General features: G+C 50.7%; 1 protein-coding gene across 1 annotated transcript in view; it reads right to left on the bottom strand.

Moving 5' to 3' along the window:
* Nucleotides 1-3007: 3007 nt before the first annotated feature.
* Nucleotides 3008-11515, bottom strand: part of sucla2 (succinate-CoA ligase ADP-forming subunit beta) — an 81349-nt gene continuing 72841 nt past the window's right edge. The window contains exons 9-11 of the mRNA XM_086006471.1: nt 7353-7473; nt 5463-5551; nt 3008-4030 (exon numbers count right to left, since the gene is read on the bottom strand). Of these exons, the coding sequence (XP_085862597.1) occupies nt 3956-4030; nt 5463-5551; nt 7353-7473 (285 nt within the window). The 3' untranslated portion in view covers nt 3008-3955. The remainder of the gene's footprint in view (nt 4031-5462; nt 5552-7352; nt 7474-11515) is intronic.

Below are 11515 nucleotides of genomic sequence, written 5' to 3'. Positions count from 1 at the left end.
GCTCCCCTCCACCCTGTCCCACCCCCCCCACGCTGTCCCCCCCCGCGATGTCCCACTCTCCCCCCCCCAATGTCCCACTCTCCCCCCCCCCCAATGTCCCGCTCTCCCCCCCCGCGATGTCCCGCTCTCCCCCCACTGCGATGTCCCACTCTCTCCCCCCCCAATGTCCCACTCTCCCCCCCCCAATGTCCCACTCTCCCCCCCCCCAATGTCCCGCTCTCCCCCCCCCCAATGTCCCGCTCTCCCCCCCCGCGATGTCCCGCTCTCCCCCCACTGCGATGTCCCACTCTCTCCCCCCCCGCGATGTCCCACTCCCCCCCCCGCCCGCGATGTCCCACTCCCCCGCGATGTCCCACTCCCCCGCGATGTCCCACTCTCCCCCCCCACCCCCCCGGCGATGTCCCACTCTCCCCCCCCGCCCCCCGGCGATGTCCCACTCTCCCCCCCCCCCCCCCGCGATGTCCCACTCCCCCCCCCCCCCCCCGGCGATGTCCCACTCCCCCCCCCCCCCCCGGCGATGTCCCACTCCCCCCCCCCCCCCGCGATGTCCCACTCCCCCCCCCCCCCGCGATGTACCACTCCCCCCCCCCGCGATGTCCCCCCCCCCCGCGATGTCCCACTCCCCCCCCCCCCCCGCGATGTCCCACTCCCCCCCCCCCCCCGCGATGTCCCACTCCCCCCCCCCCCCCGCGATGTCCCACTCCCCCCCCCCGCGATGTCCCACCCCCCCCCGGCGATGTCCCACTCCCCCCCCCCCGCGATGTCCCACTCCCCCCCCCCGCGATGTCCCACTCCCCCCCCCCCCCCCCGCGATGTCCCACTCCCCCCCCCGCGATGTCCCACTCCCCCCCCCCCCCGGCGATGTCCCACTCCCCCCCCCCCGCGATGTCCCACTCCCCCCCCCCCCCGCGATGTCCCACTCCCCCCCCCCTCCCCGCGATGTCCCACTCCCCCCCCCGCGATGTCCCACTCCCCCCCCCCCGGCGATGTCCCACTCCCCCCCCCCGCGATGTCCCACTCCCCCCCCCCGCGATGTCCCACTCCCCCCCCCCTCCCCGCGATGTCCCACTCCCCCCCCGCGATGTCCCACTCCCCCCCCCCCCGCGATGTCCCACTCCCCCCCCCGGCGATGTCCCACTCCCCCCCCCCCGCGATGTCCCACTCCCCCCCCCCCCCCGCGATGTCCCACTCCCCCCCCCCGCGATGTCCCACTCCCCCCCCCCCGCGATGTCCCACTCCCCCCCCCCGCGATGTCCCACTCCCCCCCCGCGATGTCCCACTCCCCCCCCCCCGCGATGTCCCACTCCCCCCCCCCCGCGATGTCCCACTCCCCCCCCCCCCGCGATGTCCCACTCCCCCCCCCCCGCGATGTCCCACTCCCCCCCCCCCGCGATGTCCCACTCCCCCCCCCGCGATGTCCCACTCCCCCCCCCCCCCGCGATGTCCCACTCCCCCCCCCCCCGCGATGTCCCACTTCCCCCCCCCGCGATGTCCCACTCCCCCCCCCCCCCGCGATGTCCCACTGCCCCCCCCCTCCCCGCGATGTCCCACTGCCCCCCCCCTCCCCGCGATGTCCCACTCCCCCCCCCCCCCCGGCGATGTCCCACTCCCCCCCCCCCCCCCCCGATGTCCCACTCCCCCCCCCCGCGATGTCCCACTCCCCCCCCCCGCGATGTCCCACTCCCCCCCCCCCCCCCCCCGCGATGTCCCACTCCCCCCCCCCCCCCCCCCCGCGATGTCCCACTCCCCCCCCCCCCCCCCCCCGCGATGTCCCACCCCCCCCCCCCCCCCCCGGCGATGTCCCACTCCCCCCACCCCGGCGATGTCCCACTCCCCCCCCCCCGGCGATGTCCCACTCCCCCCCCCCGCGATGTCCCACTCCCCCCCCCGCGATGTCCCACTCCCCCCCCCCCCCCCCCCGCGATGTCCCACTCTCTCCCCCCCCCCCCCCCCCCCCCCCGCGATGTCCCACTCCCCCCCCCCCCCCGGCGATGTCCCACTCCCCCCTCCCCGCGATGTCCCCCCCCCCGCGATGTCCCACTCCCCCCCCCCCTCCCCGCGATGTCCCACTCCCCTCCCCCCCCACTCCCCGCCCCCCCCCCACCCCCCACTCCCTCCACCCCCCACTCCCTCCCCCCCCCCCCACCGCCCACCGCCCACCGCCCCCCCACTCCCCACCGCCCCCCCCCCCCCGCCCCCCGGCGATGTCCCACTCCCCCCCCCGCCGCGATGTCCCACTCCCCCCCCCCCCGGCGATGTCCCACTCCCCCCCCCGCGATGTCCCACTCCCCCCCACCGCGATGTCCCACTCCCCCCCGCCCCCCCCCCCACTCCCCTCCCCCCCACCCCCCACTCCCTCCCCCCCCCGCGATGTCCCACTCCCCCGCGATGTCCCACTCCCCCCCCCGCCGCGATGTCCCACTGCCCCCCCCCCCGCGATGTCCCACTTCCCCCCACCGCGATGTCCCACTCTCCCCCCTGCGATGGATCTGTGCTCCCAAGGTAGCCATGGCTCCTTTCTATGCTCCCAAGTAGCTCCAATATGCTCTGCCTCTACACAAATTGCTCCCTAATCCCCAGTGTCGCCAAACCTCAATCCCGCCAGTATTCTCAAACCCTAGACTTCCCCAACAGTTTTCTGTTCGAAAGGTCATCGACCTGAAACGTTAACTCTGTTTCTCTCTCCACAGATGCTGCTCTGGCCTGCTGAGTTTTTCCAGCGTTTTCTGTTGTTATTTCGGATTTCCAGCATCCGCAGTATTTTGCTAAAATACCTATTGTGTTGTGCAGCCTCTCCTGAGGAGTGGTGATACATTTGCTCTGTACTGTACACTACAAACTTTGTATCTCTTCGAGTCACTACAATGTAATGTAGAATGACTACTTCATCCAGTAGTTTAGCTGTGGAATAAATTAGTCTGGCCACAAAATAGAACTGAGCTTTCATACATTTTCAATCTGAACAAGGTAGCAATAATTTGCTAGAAAAACCCAGTTATCAAGCAAGTTTTCACAGAATTGAAATATATTTTATTGTTGAATACAATAACCAGAGTTTCAATAATGCATATTTAAATGTTCCAACTCCAGCCTATGAGGCTTAAACATATTCCAAAAATGCCTTGCTACGTACACAAGGGGACAATTCAATGTGCTTTTTTCTTTTAATAAGCTAATTTTTGATCTTTAGTTTACAGTGTCAAACAAAATACAGCAGCAACAAACATCTTTGAACATACTTCTCTTTTGTAGAAGGGACTATTTTGCCCCTTTATCAGTGTGATTAACTCATTCATTACTTCAAAGTTTGAGTTCATTGTTGTATGGAAATTGATCTGGAGTGTCTCAGGCATGTGTTTACCAATAATAAATTCACTTCTGTTGAAATGGCAGCACCTTTGGGTGCAGTGCAGCAGAGGAATGTGCAAAAGGTTAGAGGTTTGACCGTTCCAAAGCAGAAATTAATGAGTTAACATCCGTTGCATAAATTGCATCTGCAAAAAACATCCTGTGCGTTTCAAGTAAGACGAGAGTGCAGACACATGCTTAGTGATGCTTTAAACAGTAAAGTACATGGTACTTTGCTGGAAGCCAGGTTATGAAAACAGACCAATTCAGACTTAGTGTTTGGTCATGCAACTGTGCTTCAGGATCCACCAGCTGAACACATCAATGCTCTATGGGATTTGGAGAGCAACTCAATATGCATGCAAACTTTAAATAATTGATTGGTAATAATTTAAAAATCTACCCATGTCTGCATTACATTACATCTATATATTTGGAGATGCAACACTAAACAAGTAATGTCAATGAACGCCATGCTAACAAGTCAACATTATATTTCGTGCAGTATTGCAACTTGGCTAATAGAGTCCCTTCACAGAGCAAAACACAATTTAAGAGGATACCACAATTGTTAACACCATAGGAATTCTTTTCTTAAATGTGCGTCTCAAATTGCCAGCTGGAAATTGACATCCACCTGTACCTCCTTTGCCAATGACACGATTTCTGAAAGCTTTACAACCTGCAAGCAAAGAAAAACGCTGAAAGGGGGCACCTAATAAGCAATTCCAGGTTGAGCAAAATGAACTTGAATTTAAAAAATAATTCTCGTATGGAAATGGGTACTCAAACAATGAACCCAAAGAGTGTGCCATGAGGTAATTTATTCACTGTTGGAAGCTGCGTCTTGCTGAACAAACGCATTAGACCCTGGCTGGGTCACATCATGTCAATCATTACTGTTCTGGCCTCACGAACCCAACCAAAACCCAGATTTTGGGAAAAAAATTTGTACCTCCAAAATGGAGCACGAGAGCCAGTTATTTAAAGTTTGCTATTTAAAGAAACAAAAGTAGACTGGGTGGAAAAAAAGTAAAACTAAGTTTAAAAAAAAACACAGAATGGAGAGAATGGGAAAGGAGAGGCAATGGTGGCAAGGGGGAGGGGTGAGAATTAGGCACGCCAAGGCACGTATAATGAAAATATTCTAAGGTCTAAAAATTCGGTTGCTTTGCGCCTCCCGTTAGCGCCCTATGGCGGCGCTAATGGGGTACAAAGCAACTAGCGCCTGGGTGCGGCGCTGCCAACGCATCCTGCAAAATTCAGCAGGAGGTTAGCGGCGGCGGTAACCGTTAACGCCCCGCGCGCTGCACCACCAGCGATTAAGTCATCGCCTTGCGCAACGCCCCGCTTGCGCCTCGGCCGCATCTTCGGTAGCGCCCCGACTTACCACCGGACACTATGTCCAACAGGGTCAGGGGGGCCTACCTGCGGCCGAGGCGGCGCAAATTAAAGGGGAGGTGCCAGGCGGCCATTTTTGTTGCTGGCCGCCTGCCAGCACCTGCTCCCTCTGCCTCCTCTGCAGCTTCTCGAGTGCCAGGCTCTTTCGCCGGCACTCCGATCCATGGGGAAGGGGAGGAAGGCCTGCCGTACCGTGGCGCGACGTGCCAGAGCGTGGCGCTGCGGCACGTAGCACTGCGATATTCACTCGCAGCGCCCCAAGAGGGAGGTGGGGCGCTTCCAGTAGCACCCCGCTTCCCTCGTGGGGCGCTACCGCTGAATTTCGGCCGCGGGGGTGCTAATTTTTTCAGGGCGCTAAAAGTGGCGCCCTGGCGAAGTAAGCGCCCCAAAAGGGGCGCGACTCAATTTTCCCCCCTAAATGTTTTAGTGCAATGTTTTAGGTAATTAAACATAGTTAATATTACAGTAATAAAGCTGATTACTGTAATATTAATGTTGATGATTTCAGTGGAACAGTGTGCAAACTGAAAACTTACAAAATCTGCCAGCTTAGGAAGACGGTTATTTCCCTACATAAAGGTTAGGTTGACGCTAAGTCAGTCAAAAGAATCTGTCCGATAGCGCAGTTCCCAAAACAGATACATTCCAGATTACTGAGCTTGGGACCCAAGGGTGGTTTGTAGTTTCAGTTTCCCAAGCAACTTCTCGCTTACCATTTTAGCAGCTTCATCCAAGTCATCACAGCTCAGGATTTTGAGTGTGCTGGAAGCAATCAGTGCTTTTGCATCATCAACTTTAGAGCCTATGGGTGAAAGATAATAGACACTGAGCATTCGGCACACACGTCGGAGCTTCCCCCAAGACAGACAGAGACTTGCATTCACATAGCGCTTTTCACAACCTCAGGACGTCTCAAAGTGCTTTAGAGCCAATTAAGTACTTTTGAAGTGTAGTCACTATTGTAATGTAGGAAACACAGCAGCCAATTTACACGCAGCAATCTCCCACAAACAGCAATATGACAATGACCAGATAATTTGTTTCAGTGATGTTGGTTAAGAGATAAATACTGACCAGGACACCTGGGAGAGCTTGCATGCTCTTTTTCGAAATAGTGCTATATCTTTTTTATCCACGTGAATGTGCGGATGGGGCCTCGGTTTAACGTCTCATATGAAGCACGGCACATCTGACAGTACAGCACTCCCTCAGCACTGCACTGAAACTTCATCCTAGATTTTTGCGCTCAAGTCTCTGGAGTGGGACTTGAACCCAGAACCTTCTGACTCAAGTGGGGAGGTCTAAAGGCACTGTCTGGAGTAGCCCTTGCTTCAATTCTCAGGCAGAGTGGAAATGGGGTTACTACAATGGACCTCGATACTCTGGGGTAGGGACAGATACTGATCATTAACCCCTGCTGTAAGTGCCCGTACATGGACATTAAGTGAGAAGTGGTTTTGGGTCGGCTGTCAGTCAACTAGCTTGCTAACATTTACTGTCTAGGCTCCCACAAGAACGGAACGGTCAATGGGGCCAGGTGCTGCAGGGCTGGGGCCACGAACTGCACTCCAAAGTCAGTCAGCACTTTTAGAAGGGGAGAAAGTGGGGGAGTTGGGGCAAGTGCACACACATTAGGAAATTAATTTCTAGCAAAGCCTTTGGCAATTGTTTAAAGGGGAGTAAAGAGAAAGTGTTCAAACATAGAGAAGGCAGTAAAATTACAATTTGGGATTATGCAGAAATAACAATGGGACTAATGTGAAAAAGTAGGAGTAAAGGGAAAGATATTACTAAAATTTTAAATATTCCAAATTTCTAAGATAGATGAGGATTTTCAGAAGGGAGCAATAATCCAGCTGAATTTTAAAAATTGCAAAACACACAAGCTCTGCAGTGTTGCTTCGGTGAAATCGTTTTCAATCACCTCACTGCATTTTGAGAGAAAAAAACTTGTGCTGAATGTCACAGAAGAAATTGTTGAAAATTAAATGTGCCTGCAGAGTACTTTTCCAGCAGAACATTAAAATATATTTTTGCAAAGTGCATTTTAAAAGAATGTATAAGCAATTGTACAGACAGCTGTCACACTGCAAGCTTTATGACATCCCATCACCCTGAATCAAGTCATGCTGCATAATGTACCTCCTGATTTTGGAAATCTCATTGAAGCAAAATAAACATTTCACCCTTATTGTGACCACAAGGGCTTTTTTTGTGGAAACTGCAGAGAATGGATTCAGTTTTGAAAATCTATTTTAAAGGCAGTCTGGTGCACAACATTATTTTTCAGAGCAGGGGACAGATTAGAATTTCCACTTCCTGCTAATACTGCTCAGCAAGTCACCAATTTCAAAGAAGCAATTAGCCCCAACACCCAGCAATGGCGAAGGCCGAGAGATAGGGAGTGGGAAAAAGATTAAAGTTAAACGTGTTGGGAGTGCATTTATAGCATGAAATTCTAATACAGTAGTGGCCATTCACTGATGCACCAATGAAGAGGCCAACCTGTGCAGCTCTCCTAGTTGGGAGAAATAAAGTGGAAAGCAACTGGGCAAAAGCAAGTGCCTCTCTGTAGTTGAATTGGCGGAAACCGCCACACTCACCTTGCAATCTCACAACTATAGGAATCTTCAAATCCAAGTCCTTCACAGCCAGAATAATACCTTTAGCAACTACATCACAGCGCATAATGCCACCGAATATATTTACCAGAATAGCGAGCACCTAGAGAAAGAAGAGACCTTTTTAAAGAAATAATGAAACCATCTGGGCAAAGTAACAAAACAATCAGCATAGTTACATCAAAAGTACTTAATTCTCTGCTTATCAGTAATGATCATTTCATACACTATACATTGGCAACACATACAAGGAATATTACTAATTTGCGCACCTAGCACGAAGTTTTGCCTGCTGGAATAGCATGTCAGGAATTTGAGCAAGGGCTCCCCAGAAGGGCAAAACTCAGTACTGGGAATGCAAAATTGTAAAATTACCCTATGAAAATCAGTTTAAAACAGACACCATTAGTATGGCGGATCTGATTGGGATTATCGAATATTCAATTAGAATTTACTAAGTTTCAAGCTGCAACAGTTACTATTGTTCACTGCCCACTGCCACTGCAGATCAGCTGCCTGTTATAGAAACTGATTTTAATTTCCACTGGAATTAATGAAAGTAAAAACCACTAATGGGCGGATAATCCGCAACGCCAGGTATACGGCCGGGGGGGGGGGGGGGGGGGGTGGGGGGGGGGGGGGGAGTTGAAAATTTACCCCCATTGCGTTATTTTCAAACCTGCCTCTAGCCACAGAAGGCAGACCCAGAGGTCTGTGCTCTGAGGAAAGCAAAGTTAGCCGGTGCCGTTCAAAGCCGAGGGCAGTCCTTCATAGTTTTACATAGAATGTACAGCACAGAAACAGACCATTTCAGCCCAACTGGTCCATGCCAGTGTTTATGCTCCACACGAGCCTCCTCCCACCCTACTTCATCTCACCCCATCAGCAAAGCCTTCTATTCCATTTACCCTCATGTGTTTATCTAAATTCCCCTTAAATGCATCCATGCTATTTGCCTCAACTACTCCTTGTGGTAGCAAGTTCCACATTCTAACCACTCTGGGTAAAGACGTTTCTCTTGAATTCCTTATTGTATTTATTAGTGACCATCACATATTTACAACCCCTAGTTTTGCACGCCCCCAAAAATGGAAACATTTTCTCTGTGTACCCTAACAAACCCCTTCATAATTTTAAAGATCTCTATCAGGTCACCCCTCAGTCTGTTCTTCTCTAGGAGAAAAAACAAACCAATTTAACCTCTTCAAGGAAACAGCATTTATGTTAAAAAAAAACTTGTGAAGGGAACAGCTTTCTCTTAAAAAGTAAACAAGTGTTTTTTTTTAAACTGTGTGGACTGTCATTGCCTAAGTTTCTTCGAAAATGTGTACTAATGAAACAAAATTTACATCAAGTATGTACCTTCTAATCAAACATTGCGAGAAGCACTAGCCTGACTAAGTAACAGTCTGTTCACCTACTGATTACTTTCACTAAATTAGGATGAGAAATACTTCTAACTAGACTCTGTCCATTGATCAAGTGTAGGTGTATTTCCCCTGTCACTGCTTAGCCCAACAATACCATTGCACTGGTGTTAATATTAAAATATAAAATATTGGGAAATTTGATGCACTTAAACAGATGGACAAGGGGGACCCAGTTCACCACCCTTACTGCTGGGAATTTCCAACTTCCTCAATGTTTGTCTAACACAGATGTCAGGCCGTGAAGCAAGCTGCATTGCGTTGTCAGCAGAGCAGGAATTGAAAAGATAACTGCATCTTTCAATTACATTCCTAATTCCACCCAACAGCCACTCCAGATAATTGAAACGGAGGGCTGTACCCTGGCTAACTTAAAGAAGTTGCTGCAAGTGTCTGGTCACGCCAGGTGAATCACAAAGCTCATTATCAATACCATTTCATTATATATTTTCATTTGAGAAACAAAATCAATGCGGGGAGGCGGAAAGACAAGATAGCTTGTTCAATGCAAACGATAAGCATAAAACAACAAATGCAATAATAGCTGAATACCATCAACTCCTGATAAGTTGAAATTTTACACTAAAAAAACAACTGAATTAACCAATCATTTGCATTAACGTGAACAATAGCAAAGTCAGAATTTAGCGCTAAAAAAATTGAATCAGATAATCGGTGTGGAGTCTCGCTTGACTAGCACTTCGAGCATTTGACTATTTGCCGCTCCCTCAGTCTGACTGACTCTAGCCGCAATGTCCCAGCTCAGCATCAAAGTGCCTCAGAAAAATTCCCAGCCCAGGCGCAAACATCAGTACCCCTTCACAATACAGGAAACTTTGGTTTATCCGGAGGTTAACTGTCCGGAATGCTCGAGCCACCGGCAAAAATCAGGAGCCGTTTCGTTAGGTTTTTTTTCTTTTCGTTGCTTTTTTTTTTCCCCACCAGTCAGGCTCTGCAAGGTCTCGCTGAAGCTGTTGCTAAGCTACAGAGACGCTTGCAAGGTACAGCCGACTGTTTAGAAGCTGTTGAAGCAACAGAGTTTGTTGCCAGGTACGGAGCTCAAAATCTCCGTATGTTTCAACATTAGCACTGGTTTGTCCGGCCGTTTTGATGGGACGGCAACAGCTCGGTCCCGTCGGTGCCGGATAGCACAAAGTTTCCTGTATGAAAATAGCCTCATTCCAAGCAAAACAATTAGCGCAGCATTTCCATTTAAAATGGCTTAAGTTGTACATAATACTAAAAAAAAATCTATTCTTGCCATTTTTTCCCTGCTCATCACAGACCTGAAACGTTAACTGTTTCTCTCTCCACGGATGCTGCCTAGCCTGCTGAGTATTTCCAGCATTTTCTGTTATTTTACAAATCTTCCTGACTTGTCATGTGATATAGGTCGTCACTGTGCTGTCTAACTAGTATGGTTCCACAGGAGTAGGGTGAAAACTAAACTTCCATGATGCATTACTTTCATGCAGAATGCGTCAAAACCAACTAAAACTCCCACAGCTGAAGGCCTAGGTGAAATTTCCAACCCCTGGAACTGAAGCAGAACTCAAGTACCAGGCCCCAGAGTGAGAAGCAGGCCTTCAACAGTGGAGATTCTTGCAAGCATTTTTAACATTCAACGACCAATTTTATGGGGCAGATTAATGATTTTTCCATAATTGTGTATTTTAAAAAAAAATTGTGTTATAGCTGTTATTTTTAGCTACGAATAGTGATCCGTGAAAAAGTAAAGTGGTGGCCAAATGCAGCTTGAAAAAATTGTTTGAGCAACTTGATTGGTTTGTCTTGTGGGAGTTGCTGGTTCGAGATGGTGATTTGCTTACTTAGTACTGATTAGTAGTTTTGCCTACCTATTTAGTGAATGGAAGTAGTTTTTGATTAGTTCGAATTTAGTCCATGGGATATTTCAACCAATGGGTCGGCATCATCAACTTAACAGACAGTGGCTAATTTTGCCAATCACTACTTTTTGCCTTATGGATGCAAGACGTTTAAATATACATGTACATTAAGCAAAACCTTTTTTTTTAAACCGATAAAGTACTCTGGGCATTTAAAGATATTTTCTCCCATCTCTTTATTTTCCCTACATTACAGTTGGTTTCAGGCTTCTGTCAATGTTGCTCTTAAAAAGGTGCGAGTATGAGAAATAGACTCTGCTTCCAGTGTTCTCTGTACCATCTGCAGAAGTGCCTCTCCTGTATTTCTCACCATCCAGCATCTCAGTGGAGACTGAGAACTTAGCAAGTGGGTAGTCGCTGGAGTGCAATCTGTGTACCTCCTCTCCCTTCCAGCCTACAGTGCAGGGCATCAGCCCACTAGTGTCCTGGACACCAGACCTTCATTTTCTCCTGTTTTCCCTCCTTTATTCTTAAACTCTTAAAGGGGGAGAAATTCGGTATCGCCCCGTTTGGGGCGCAATTATCGGCCGGGCGCAAGGCACTACACACCTCTCTTAAGGCGCTAACGCTACCTCAGAGCGTTGGCGAAGCTCATGTGATGTCAGTCAGCAATTGAACACAGACACAATGGCGCCGGCCAGTTCTTAAAGGGGAGGGTCGATCTTGCTCTCCATCCACACCCTGCTCATTGCAGCCTTGAATCTTGGCCTGGAGAGACCCGTACATCAATTCTGCTGGAAAGAACAATGGAGGTGTCCAGGGAAAGAGCTCAGTCTAGCCCCCATAGTCTCTTCTAAATCGATGCAAGGAA

Source organism: Somniosus microcephalus, chromosome 14 (genome assembly GCF_052327205.1).
Source record: "Somniosus microcephalus isolate GS21.2 chromosome 14, FLI_Smic_1.0, whole genome shotgun sequence".
Lineage (NCBI taxonomy): Eukaryota > Metazoa > Chordata > Chondrichthyes > Squaliformes > Somniosidae > Somniosus > Somniosus microcephalus.
The sequence above is the reverse complement of the archived record's forward strand: the minus strand, read 5'-3'. Positions and strand labels throughout refer to the sequence as shown.